The sequence below is a fragment of the Micropterus dolomieu genome, linkage group LG13 (assembly GCF_021292245.1).
Source record: "Micropterus dolomieu isolate WLL.071019.BEF.003 ecotype Adirondacks linkage group LG13, ASM2129224v1, whole genome shotgun sequence".
Lineage (NCBI taxonomy): Eukaryota > Metazoa > Chordata > Actinopteri > Centrarchiformes > Centrarchidae > Micropterus > Micropterus dolomieu.
Window position 1 is genome coordinate 1,355,584 of NC_060162.1, and position 13,307 is coordinate 1,368,890.

Below are 13,307 nucleotides of genomic sequence, written 5' to 3' on the forward strand. Positions count from 1 at the left end.
AAAGTTAGTTTTATGTTGGATTTTTGACAGACATCTGCCGAATCTCCAACTTAAATCCAACTTCACCGTGGTCCCGCACTTTGCATTCGGGATAAACAAACGTGGAGGAGAGTGAAGCTCACTCATGACTGGAGGAATCAGGCCGTGCAGGCTAAAACGAGGAGCTCACACCAAAGAGAAGTCTGTTGAGCCACACAACAATACTCCAGCAGTTCCAGCCATGAGGTCTGTGTCGGGTAACTTTTGTCCACAGACATTCAAGATTACTTTCTAGTTCACCAAGACGTGCTGTTGTTGTGATGTTAGCTGTAGCAGCAGGAGAGCTGTGAGAGTCGCAGTCTGGAGCTGCTGTGCTGCTCTGGTCTCGTCCTCTCACGTTAGTTTGTGATATTACTTGCTGCGTCGTTGTTCACTTTATATCGTGGCATTTGTCAGGTTACTGGATTTCTCCAGAATCGCATAAGTTACACACCTTTATGATGCAGAGAAATGTCACGAGTTACGGTTAGAGATGAACTCATGATACTTTACTGAAGATGTTCCATATCGGGATATGAATCTTTAGTCATATCGCACAGCCCTAATCCTGACAGAAGTAGGACAATAAGCCTTTTTCTTTTAACAACACATTCTTATTTACAATAACGACCTGGCAGGAGACAAAGGCCTCCTGTAGGGAACGGGGTAATAAAATAAGAAACAAACAAAAACAGACACAAAGACAAGAAACTAAATGAAAGAATAATGAAACAATGAAAACCAGAAACACGATAACAGACCAAGACAACTACAGAGTAGACGACAACAAATAACACAAGTTAAGACGTACAGATATTCGGGGCCGTTACCTGTCCCGGTTCTTTGTTAGTAGATTTCTCTCGATTCCCTCCATCAAGTTCTCGAAACATAAGTGCATGGCTTGCTGCTTCTCTGGAGGCTGACTGTTGACGATGCTGTTCCTCAGGTCAGCAAAATACTGCAGGACACACACACGTACATTAAACACACACACACACACACAGTTTATGTATTATGCTTACGAGGCGTTCGAGTGTGTCTGATGTTTACCTTCTCGTTGAGCAGGATGAGGCCTAACAGAGGTCGAGACATGGACCACTGGTTCCTACAGTCCTCGAAGATGATGATGTTCAGCACTGTGGACAGCATCTGCACAACAATCAGAGGATCAGTTTTACACGGTCGTCAGGGGTCGACCCTGAATGCAACATACACAGGTGGACATTAAAATTGAAATAAATACCAATATGGTGGAAATGTGTTGTGAGCACCAGAACCAGACAGAGATTAAAGGAACAGGTGTTTTGAGTTATTCAGCTGATCAGAGCTCCTCTCAGGGCGACATTTCTGTTTTATAAATTCTTTCTTCTAAAATTCTAATAAGTTTTAAGATCCTGGTTTATTGATTTCCATGAGCTGTAATCATCAAGATTAAAACAAAAAAGGCCTGAAATATCTCACTTTGTGTGGAATGAATCTAAACTATATGAAAGCTTCATTTTTTTATTTTTTTTTTAATAGATGCACCTGTGCGTCCCTGAATGCAACATACATACACGTCCCTGAATGCAACATACATACACGTCCCTGAATGCAACATACATACACGTCCCTGAATGCAACATACATACACGTCCCTGAATGCAACATACATGTCTGCATCTAGTGCAACATGTTCTTTTATTGTTGACTATGTTATGTATTGTATAATGAAGCTCATTAAAAGGAGAACGCCTCAGAAACTAAGACCGATAACTGTTTTCTTATTAACGATGAACTTTTAGCAACTGGAGTTAAAAAACAAACAAACAAACAGAGGAGCTGTGTAACGTTCGTTTACCACAGTGGTTCATAAACTGGGATCCTTGAGGCGCCTTAAGAACGTTAGTTTATTTCCAGTTTGTATCGTTGATTTTAATAATGTTTTACTACATTTAAGAAAGCAAGACTGCATTAATATTACCTACATTGTTACAAGGCAGCAAAGGTACCACAATGGAAGAAATAAGCAACCTCAAAAGGATACTAAACATTTTAAGTGGTTAAACTGTCAGCTGCACATATGAGGGGATTTAAATTTATAAAAATTTTTTAAATGTATATTGTTTTTTAAAAAAGTATACAAAAACGTAAGGATTAAACTATAAACAGCAATGACTACAATAAAGACCCAGTTAGATCTGCAGTTATGTTGAGGTTTTGGTTGGGGAGAGGAACTATGTGCGAGCTGATCTCTGACCTGCTGGATCATCTCTGGGTGCTGCTGCATGATGTGGAGGAAGCGATCGTCTGTCGCCATCGGAGTGGGACGCTTCTTTGTGGAGCGCGACAGCTGCTTGAACAGGTAGGTCACTATGTGGTCCAGACTGGAGCAGCAGCCTGTGCACACCATCGTATCTGAAACACACACACACACGCACATGTAACAACCACCGTGATGAGCACGCTCATGTGAATTCAAGCTCGCCGTCCGAGTGTTTTACCGAGTGCGGTGAGCCCTTCAGATATTGAAGACAGGATGTACATGACGACATGAGGCTCCAGACTGGCGATGAAGTTCATGTGGTCTTGTGTCAGCACTTCCAGCAGAGAGTAGAAGGACTGGCTGAGCTTCGGATAGTCCTGCAGGGACGGGAAGAGTCGGGTTAGTGTGTCAGAGATCCTGCAGGACAAAAAGACTGAGCATTTCTCATTAAGTCTGTCTTAGAGGCGTGTGATTAAAACTGTCTGGACAACAGAGCTGGAACGAGTCAGCAACTTTTTTGATAATTCATTCCCTATATTTCCAGCTGCTCAGTTGCGAGGAGCTTCAAACTATCTCTGGGTTTTGGTCGGACAAAACGAAACATCTGAAGACTTCACTTTGGGCTTTGGAAAGTGTGACGGGGATTTTAGCCTCTGCTTTATGACATTTTACAGACCAAACGATTAAAGGTGGGGTGTGTGATTCTGTAGAAATCCAGGACAAATACCATGATACAGAGCAAACAGCGACACTGCAAGTAATGTAGCTAACATTAGTGATGTTGTTGGTTAGCATACTGTGGCTACAGCTGCTGTGCTAACAGGAAGCTACCATGCAGAGAGGACAAGACTGTCCCAGAGCAGCACAGCAGCTCCAGACAGTGAATGTCCGTGGGCAGGTCATTTAACGTTACTGTAACACACATCATGGCTGGATGTGTGTGTCATGTATTTGTTTTCTCTTTAACGAGGGCTGTGTACAAACACCGGATTGTTTTTCAGCGCTCACAGAACGGTCAGCTAGCAGACCGTGAGGAGATGTTTGTGGACAAAAAGACGTGTTTTGGGTTAGAGTCGCTGACCCCAGCTTAAATCAATGAATCAAGTACATAACTTGTCAGATTAATCAGCAACAGAAATCATTAGTTGCAGCCCTAGTGCTTAATAACAGAAGTCTCAGACGCCTTAATTAACAGAAAGACCCCCCTAAAACATTTCAAAACTTCAACTGTGTCCAGACCAACCAGCTCAGGTTATTATCTGAAAAGCCTCATAAATGGCTCCAAATACAAAACTTTATTAACTATCTAGTTATAAAAGATAAAATACTGAATTGAATTTGCAAGTCAAAACATGGTCCAACCTGCTTTTATCAGTGCCCCTTTAAAAAATTAGATTTTCTCATTTCTTTATGGTCTTTATATGGCGCAGAATCCTGCAGCAGCTCTGAGCCTGTGCTTAATAAAGATTAGATCTTATATTAAAGAGTCAGAAGTAATGTAGGTATAATTGTAATAAAGTCAGAGTCAGAATAAAAACAGATGAACGTACTAGTAGGTCACTGTGAGGGATGGAGAGCAGTAGTTTGATGAAGGTCTGTAAGGCGTTATCCAGAGCGTCGTCGCCGTACAGACGGAAGACCCCGAAGTTGACGTAGTTTCCGCTGAGCACCGCCTTCAGCATGGCGAAGCACACGCTGACCCCCTTCAGCTTCACCCCGTACACCTGGTCCTTCGGGACCTCGCCCAGCGTCAGGATACGATTTCCTACACGAAGGAAGACAGAACAGTTTGTGTGACGACGAGCTGGATACGATCGGTGACATCTTCAAATATAATAATACAAAACACATAAGGCCAAAAGATATTCAAATTCTAAAGATACTAAACAGAGAAAAGCAGAAAACCCTCACAGTTGAGTAGCTGCAGAGAATTAATCAGTTGACTAATCCATTAATTGACAAATCATTTCAGCTCTAGAACAGTTACATATAAATATCCACAACAGAATACAAGATCGTTTCTGCATTTTGCTTGTTTGCTTCTCCTTTCAGGCGTCTGTGTATCATGAAACTATTCAACAGTTTTATGATCCTGATCCTGTCATACACGCTGTAGAAACATGATGTAAAGAAATGATCTTTGATGGCACTGCATCAACTAAAACAAGTTTGTTTCCAGCCCGACATGGCTGTGTGTTAAGTTTATCCGGTCAGTTCTAGTACGTTTCATATGCTGATGAGACTCTGATACGGCGTCTGGTCAAGTTACCGTAGGTTGTGATCATCTTGCTGGTTTCTCTGAACAGCAGGATCCCGTTGGGCGACGACACATCAAACTGTAGCCTCTGTGATCTACAGAAGAACCAAAACACACAGGTTAGTTATGAAAAATGAATTATCCGTCTCAGGAAAGTGGTGACTGAAGATGATGAGATCTTTTCATCACATGGGAATATTTATCTAACATGTAAAGAATCTGCTTTCACACCAAACCCGGTCGGTTAAAACGAGCTGGTGCTCAGTTTAGATAGGTTTGTTTATACTGGTGTGAAAGCTGTTGATTAACCTCAGGTGTGGAAGAAAACAACTGGACCAGGACCACCTGAAAAGGAGGATCTCAGTCTGGTTCCAAGGGGACTCTGGTGGTTCGTTTGTGGTATGAAACCAAAACAGGCCGACAACAGGATTGTGTGTGATTTTAGCACAATTTCAGAACTTTAACTTTTCAATCTACCTACTGAACTATCTCTACCTACCTATCAGTCTGACTATCCATCTACCTGCCCTGATGAATCACACAGTGACGTGTTGGTTTCTATCCTGACGTCAGTAAACAGTGCGAGACATATTGATCCCTCAGCAGTAACCAATGCAGTGATTCTGTCCTGCTCTCTGCCACTTTATCATTATCCATAACATGCGTTGATTTACAGTCTAATGATATTATTAAATCGGACGATTTAGAGCTTAATAGGTCGTGACAGGTGCCGATCACACAGAGAGAGAGAGGCAGGTGGAGGTGTGTGTGTGTCAGAAGGGAAAAGCAAGGTGAGCAGATTAAAGCAGTTTGTGAGGAAACAGTTTGAGTCACAGGGGGGCAAACTATTATTCTCTGGGAGTGTTACGTCACATGACTTATGTAACGTACTTAATACTGCAGTTTGTTTTCAGTTGATTTCATTTGTACAGAAGCTCTGTTCATCAGCCTGGAGCACTTTTAGTGAGTGAGAGAAGGTCCTGTGACCTGCTGCAGTCTGGGAGAAAATGTAAATGTTTTTTTAAAAGTTATTTAACTAAGCTTATTATTTAATAAGGTTTTTTTCTTCCCCAGGATGAATAGTTCATTGTTATGCTGAGGGGGATCTTAATTAAGAAAGAAAGATACATAGATTACAAAGATTTTTCTTTATGCTGTTTTATAGTAGATTAGAAAATTGGATCGCAGGTCAGACCTTTAAAAATAAAAAAGCATCTTGGTGCATCTCATCTGATAATCAGATATTTCTCTGCGAGCTCTTTGTGGCACCAGAGAACATAAATAAACACTTCAGAAGCATTACAGTGCAGACTGAACAGCTAAGGTTCCTGATGAAGCCGTTATTCCTCTTTTATTTTAGTGTCCACAGCCTGAAGTCGGCCTCTGCAGAGACAGCAGCTGTTTCTGAGCCTGTTTACCTGTTGTGGACGAGCTCGGCCATAAGTTTAAGGACAGGCGTGGTGCATGCTGGGTCATGGTACCAAAGCTCTATGGCTCGCTGCAGTATGGGCATGTAGGCTGGATATCTGCAGCTCTGGATTAAAGACAGTTCTTACAGAGGCTGTGATGAATTAAAAAGTTTTGTGGCTTCATGTTAGCAGCTCTGAGATCAGTAACGGTCAGCTGTAAGGATACATCCAGTCAAAGAGCATCATGAAGCTCGTCTTGGCGTTGAAGGCGAACGCGATGCCTCGCAGGTCTCGGACCAAACCCACCAAAGTCCTCTGCAGGAAGAAGAAGAAAATCGTCAGAATGAAACATGTTGCTGAAATTAAAACACGCTGAGTCACTTCAGGTAGACTTTCATCGGCAGTGGTGGCTGTTTAACAATGAAGACAACAAGTCCCATAGGGCTGACCCCGAATAGTCCAAGATTTGATGCTTCCATGGGCGGAGTCTGATTCCACTGTCAATCTCACAGTCGAAGCTTCGCAGTGAAACGAGGATCACGCCATTTTGGCGATATGGGGGTGCTCAACGTGTGATTTTACATAGAACTACCAGTTTTCTCCCAATAAGTTAATATACAGCCTGTTACAATATACATTTCAATGTTTAATGCTGTAGCCTAGTAGCAGAGAGACGGAGCCCCAGCCTCACCTCACGTGTCCGCACAGATCATTTATCACCACTGATGAACCACACAAAGAATATTACATCGTTTTTAAATAGTTCTTGAAATAGACCCGTGAGGAACCGCGACGTGCATGCAGCTGTCGGCCGTCCGGCAAAACTTTGCACAAGACCGGTGAATAGCAAGCGATCAGAGAGAAAGGGATCAACAATAAGCCTCAGTTTAGCTGGAAAAGTACACTGAAAGTTTCACTGAGTATTAAATAGAGACTGCAGCTCTGCTGCTTCTCAAAATTAAAGCGGAGCTACCATTGTCAGTCCACCCCCTGGTTTGTTGCGTGTGTGTGTGTGTGTGTGTGTTTATCACCTTGGCCTCCTGCTCGTTGAAGGTGTTTGTACTCAACATCTGAGCCACAGTTTCAAACGCAGCCGTCAAAGGCAGCATGAACTGTTCAAACTGGTCCTCGTCCTCGCCTGGACACAAACAGACAGGACGCTCAGTTAAAACGCGTCTTTTTGATTTTCTAAAGCTGTCACAGCACAGAACAAAACAACCAAGCAGAAACCAGATCGTATCAGGGTGCAGACTTCTGTACATGAAAGGTTTATGTTAGCAGCACAAAGCAACATGTGTATTTTGTTTGTGCACTGTGGCTCCACGGGAGCTAATCTGAAGGACAACCCATGAATTCATTCATTCGCTGAGACGTCAACATGAACTGACCGATCACCACAGACTCTGAGCATCAAACACAGCAGCTGCTCTGACATTTAGTTAAAAAGTTGAGTTGTGTCAGTTCGTCTCAGAAACTGATAGACTTTTTAGATTTGACCATTTAAATCAGCACGCTGTAGAAATAACAGTGCTTACCTAGATCGACCATTAGCAGGCGTCCGAGTGCCGTGTAGAAGGTGGTCCGACATCTCATGTCGCTCAGATTGGACTGGTTGTTCACTCCCAGGAAGGAGAAGTGCTCGCTCTGACGGACAGACGGGATGTTAACAACAACACGTACCTGCGTGTGTTCGCTGTAACGTATTGTGCAAGGACTGTACTCACTGTGTGGTTATTCAACATGAACTGGACGGCACTAAGCTTCACCAGCTTCCTCACACTGCTGTATGTGCACAAACAGGAAGTCAAGGAGAAAACACAGAGATCCAAGAAAGTGCTTTCAAGTCCCAGCGCGACATTACATTTACTCTCAGACCTGCAAACTCAAGCAGGATGAAAAAGGTAAAAGCTTCAAAACCGAGTCCCTGCAGGGAAGCCGGGGATCACTTTTCACTTTTTTGGTAAAAGCTCCTGTGGATATCTTGGACGCATTAATTTTGTGTTTGTACTTTTACTTAAGAACCACTTGATTTCTACACTGTGGTATTACTACTTTTACTTAAGATATACTTTAAGATAAAGATCTGAGTACTTCTTCCATCTCTGTAATCTGGTACACGGTACAGGTACATGTAGACTGCACACACGCACACACACACACACACACACACACTCATCAAGGATATCCTAAAGAGAGGTCGTTCAGTAGTTGGAGTGTCTTGGAGGTGATTGGTTCACACTGGCCCCAGTACTTCAAGTTTGTGATGCTGAAAGAGAGCAAAGATTATTTATAATTAACGTGTGTCTCGAGAAGAGACTTCCTGGTTAAACAGGAGGTTAAAAATGAGACTGACACGCTTCATTAGTGATGTAATTTATTATATATAGCTATATAAGTGCAGACACAAAAACCTGTCTGTGGTTTCAAATATATAACTAACCTGCGCTGCACAGATACATGTGATCATTTTTATTTTTGTTACTCACATTTTCCCTATAAAGACACTGAGTACCATCGTCTCGTCATTCAACCCCAGAACCTCTGATAGTCGTCGATAAAGCTGCAATCAAACAAACACACACACACACAAACAACTCTATTAATATGAACACTCACAACGATCAAAATACACACAGAAACAGGAACTACGGTCTGACATAACTTTTGTTCTTACAGGCATCAGTTTGGCAAGTTTCTTTTAAACGTAACTTGATTATTTTAATACAATGGAAATGTTTGGCACAACATATTTCTAAAAGCACTTCAAAGCCTCTATTTTCACCACTGTATTGAAGCTAGATTGTGAAAATTATTTGATAGAGTCGGTAAAAGTTAAGTTAAATCACAGCTTTAAGACTACAGATGGATTAAGAACTGATGGACAGAATCCAGATTTGCTGGACAAATCACAGGCGGTAACATTAGCACACAACTATCAGGTCTTTGTAGCTCAGTGTCCGGCTCAACAAGGCAGAGACAAACGAAGCATGACGAGATCTGTAGAAAATAACGAGCAGATGCCTCACTAAGTGCCAGACAAAAGTCTTAGCTGACAGGAAACGGGGCCAGTCACACATGAAGCTGACAACACGATGTCACGCATCCTACAGCTGCTCTAATGACGGTTGCTGGTGGACGTTTTTTTCCAATGATAAAAGGGAAATTAACAAGCTGCAATCTAGAGCTTCACATGACCAGAAACTTTAAGAACCTGTACAGCTTTGGTTCTAGGTTCTGCTTTGTGCTCCCACTACATTTTTGACTTACGCGCTGCTTGTTTGGGAGTCAAGAGAAGCTGGGTGCTAATGAGCTAATGAGCATGTTTTCAGGTTTTTGGAGATTCCTGGTTATGTGATGCACATGCAAACATCATATCCTGTGTCAAGAAACCCGAATAAGCCATTAAGTTTTGAGAATAAACTAATATGTTAGCTGGACAGATACCAGGATATTGTGGCACCTTTAAACACCTGATCCAAGTTATTGTGATTGATTCATCCATCCATCTATCGCCAACCGCTTATACTGTGTAAAGGGTCGCTGGGGGAGCTGGAGCCAATCCGAGCGGACATCGGGCAAAAGGCGGAGTACACCCTGTACAGATTGCCAGTATTGGGATAGAGTTGTTTTAGAAAATTAAAAAATGTAAATTAAACTGACGGGTAATAAATGGATTATGATAACCCTGTCACCCTTTCAAAATGACGGCCAACGAGAAAGTCTAATGCAGCCTCTACCTGCAGCTTGGGTTTAATATCTACTCTTAAACCGTAACAAACATTTTGTCCCCAGAAGTGGGTGCAGAACAGTGGAAACAAAAGCAGAACCTCAGACCATGGATACACAAGTTAGGGATCATTAGGTCCCCAATAAACACTGATCCAGTTTACTGTGGCTCCGGCAGCTTGATCTACAGTAGTGACTGTGAGGTTATTGGGATATCTGCAGATTTGATGCTACTTCTACTAAACAACACTGTGGTGAAACTTTGAAGGTAGACGGAGCTAATACCAAACCATACGGGCACATGTGGAAACAAACTATGGTTTCTACTTTCAGCCACTTATCTGGGATCTGGGTTCACAATTTGCAGTTTCTGCCCCGAACAAAGAAAACACACTCCGTCAGTCAGCATGAACCGCTGTACTATACACACCACGTCTAACTACACAATAGTAAAACACGAGTAGCAGCAGACCGAGACTGTGTGGCTCTATAGAAATTGCTGCAGTCAGCACTAGCAGACACCACTCAGGACAAAAGACCTGCTCATTCCCACCAACTTGGCCCCCATTAACAGCAGACAGTGGAGGGTTACTGAGGACGGGAGGGGGGCCGGCAGTGTGTGAAGCCATGTCAGGGTTAATTTAACACAGCGGGTCATGTGCTTAACTGATAACTACAGCATCCAGTACAACTGCAGCATCATTAAAAGCAGTGCTTACCTTTGATGATTTCTGCACCTGATCGCCGATGTAGATCTTTCTGAACTGTTCAAAGAAGCTGAGCATAGCCAGCTCCAGTCTCTCGTTGCCGGCCTGAGCTAGACGAGAGTCAGTCAGATTCATCAGCTGGAGCACCCTGAGACGAAGAAACAGAACGTGATTTTAAGACATCTGCAGTCAGTTCTTTAATTACAGCAAACCACTGCACATAGATCCATTGTTAAGTCAATAAACCAATTTCCATATTGAGTGTTACCTCTAGTGCGGCGTATTTGTTATTTACAATCTGTTTTATAAGTTATAGTCAGATTTCAGGAAAAATAATTAAATGGACTTGAGGCCCATTTATCTAGAATGTGCTTCTGCTGAAAATATACTTTTCTATGCTGATGACTCAGCCATTTGAATACAACTAATTAGATCAAGATAATAAGTCTCCAAAATATGAAGTGTACAAGTCAATTCAGTCTTGATCCTAGCCCTTCATGTGGCTAGAACTTATAAACATATGAAATGTATTTAGTTTGGAAAAAAATCTACATTAAATAAGCCCAGGGCCACTAACAGTCCAAAACCCAAAAATAATCAGTTTACTGTCAAATCCCTACAGGTGAGAACCTAAACCGTGGGAATTTTGAGTAATTTGATAACAATGAATCATTATCAAAAATAGATGAAGGTTAATTTTCTATCTCCGCAGCATTTTACGTAGCAAAGGAGACCAATTAAATTGTATTTTCAGGGTTTTAAACTTGTATCCTTACCGACAGACTAACTCTCCATCCATGGCGTCCTGCTCATCTGTACTTGCAAACGACACCCGTCCTCCGATCACAGCCCCGATTATATAAACCAGCCATGTCAACCGACCTGCAGAGGTAACACAACGTTTACGACATGTGCATCCTGAAAACAAGATGTCAAGTTTCAAATAATTTACTAATCAAGTAGCCACATCGCGATTTATACGCGTATAAGAGTATACAGTTATGGAGATTATTATATCAGCATGATTTATAGACTACAATAGAGTACAATCCAACTTCCAATTTAAAGCTTGAGCTTCAATCCCCATTTGTGTGCAGCTCGTACCCTCCTGCACAGTGATGTCTGCGGCGCTCGAGTTGGTGGACTGTAGAAGCTCCTGGTAGGTCTGAGCTGCCTGGTCGAACAGCTGGACCAGCAGAGCACACGTCTTCTCATACTCGCACCTCCCGATGGTGGATAACTGGTCTAACTGCTGCTGAACCAGGCCAGCGTCATCCAGAGGGTCTTCTAACCCATCTCTGTGGAGTCAAAACATGCGGGAACACAGTTTATTCAGTCTGGGACCTAAAAGTCTTTGTTCTTGAAGTCTTAACAAACATTTACTTACTCATAACATATTTGCAAAGAAGACTTTTGGAAGCATTTTAAGCTTGAGGAGGAAGTGCTCTCTGAAGAGTTTTCAAGAGCTTCTTGAAGTTAGAGATGCTCTGACGGCATGTTGTAGCTCGTTCCGCCATCGTGGTGTCAAAGATGAGAACAGGAACTAAGATTGCTTTGTATGTAGGGATGGCAGAGCCAGGCAGCGTTCGTTAGAGGAGCGCAGCGGCCAAGAAGGAACATAAACTTGTATTATGGAGTTTAGGTAGATGGGTGCAGACCCAGTAGTCACTCTGTATGCAGCCTTAGTGACTTGAATTTGATTCAGGAGGCCACGGGGAGCCAGTGGCGGTTGTCAAGTAAAGGAGTGGACATGATTGAATTGATTGAAAACCACATGCCCCGCTGCGTTCTGAACCATTTGTAAGGGTTTCATTGCTCAAGCTGGAAGACCTGCCAGGAGGTCATTGCAATAGTCGAGGCGAGAGATAACCATGGCCTGTCCCAGAAGCTGGGTGGCGTACTGAGTGAGGTAGGGTCTGATTTTAATGATGATGTATAGAGCAAAGCGGCATGACCGAGAGACAGCAGCAACATCACTGGTCATCAATCACGACACCCAAGTTTCTCACCACCCTGGTAGGAGTGATGGCCGAGGAGCCAATTTTTAATTTGATGTTACGGTGGATCGATTGCTGGGCTGGAATGACTTTGGAATGAGTTCATTCCTACAGAGGTTTAGTTGAAGGCGGCCAGCCTTCATCAATGCGGATATGTCTGAGAGACAGTCCGTGATCCATGCCGAGACGGTGGGGTCGTCCAGTGTTTGAATCTACTGATAATTTAACATCCATGATTCCAGTTTAAAAGGAATGTTTTGACATGTTTGCCACTCAACATGGTTTTCTATCTTATCTATCTTAATTATCACAAATATATTTTATACTCTGGCGAGCCTAAGGTGGTTAATATTAAAACCAAAAGCAGCATTAGCTAAACAAAGTGACGTCCAAAATCTGCAACAACGTCCCAGTCAACCAAAAACTGCACTGACAGAGAAAAGTCTCTTCAGCCCAATAACGCAGATCCAAGGGGTCTAATTCTTACACTGGTTCGACGATATACAGCTGATGGGTTTACAGAGCAAACAGAAACTCCAGCAGATCTTACCTGAGGATGACGTGGACCGACTCGAGCCGTGATGTGATGTAGGCCTTGGTGACCTCGGGAGTGTAGGTCTCCAGCAGATGAGGCTCGGTGGCTTTGACGTAGGGGACCGATGCTGCCAGACGCTGCCACAGACTCAGCAGGTAGTGAACACTGTTGGGGGCAAACTCCCAGTGCTGACACACAGAAAGCAGAGCAACAGGTGAGAACCGACTTCTACCTGAGCTTTATTTTCACTTCAGCCCTAAAACCTTTTCATGACTACCCAGAACTGCTAATGTTGGCTTTACTTCCTCTTTCTTTCAGGTCTCACAGACCTGACAAATAATAATCACAGCTTACGCCTTAATTTTATACCTTTTATATAATATTCTATATTAATTCTGACCTTATTAAAACCC

The 13,307-nt window shown here is 42.7% G+C and overlaps 1 protein-coding gene across 5 annotated transcripts in view; it reads right to left on the bottom strand.

Moving 5' to 3' along the window:
* xpo7 (exportin 7) overlaps positions 1 to 13,307 on the bottom strand; it is a 29,579-nt gene that overhangs the window by 968 nt on the left and 15,304 nt on the right. For 4 of the 5 annotated variants that reach the window (XM_046066956.1, XM_046066960.1, XM_046066959.1 and 1 more), the window contains exons 11-27: positions 12,910 to 13,082; positions 11,422 to 11,660; positions 11,139 to 11,244; positions 10,375 to 10,510; positions 8,416 to 8,489; positions 8,115 to 8,195; positions 7,654 to 7,717; positions 7,465 to 7,573; positions 6,961 to 7,067; positions 6,156 to 6,244; positions 5,939 to 6,046; positions 4,533 to 4,615; positions 3,814 to 4,028; positions 2,502 to 2,640; positions 2,258 to 2,415; positions 1,069 to 1,167; positions 849 to 976 (exon numbers count right to left, since the gene is read on the bottom strand). In XM_046066956.1, coding sequence (XP_045922912.1) covers positions 849 to 976; positions 1,069 to 1,167; positions 2,258 to 2,415; positions 2,502 to 2,640; positions 3,814 to 4,028; positions 4,533 to 4,615; positions 5,939 to 6,046; positions 6,156 to 6,244; positions 6,961 to 7,067; positions 7,465 to 7,573; positions 7,654 to 7,717; positions 8,115 to 8,195; positions 8,416 to 8,489; positions 10,375 to 10,510; positions 11,139 to 11,244; positions 11,422 to 11,660; positions 12,910 to 13,082 — 2,108 coding nt within the window. The remainder of the gene's footprint in view (positions 1 to 848; positions 977 to 1,068; positions 1,168 to 2,257; positions 2,416 to 2,501; positions 2,641 to 3,813; positions 4,029 to 4,532; positions 4,616 to 5,938; positions 6,047 to 6,155; positions 6,245 to 6,960; positions 7,068 to 7,464; positions 7,574 to 7,653; positions 7,718 to 8,114; positions 8,196 to 8,415; positions 8,490 to 10,374; positions 10,511 to 11,138; positions 11,245 to 11,421; positions 11,661 to 12,909; positions 13,083 to 13,307) is intronic. The other variant, XM_046066962.1, reaches the window with a different exon arrangement.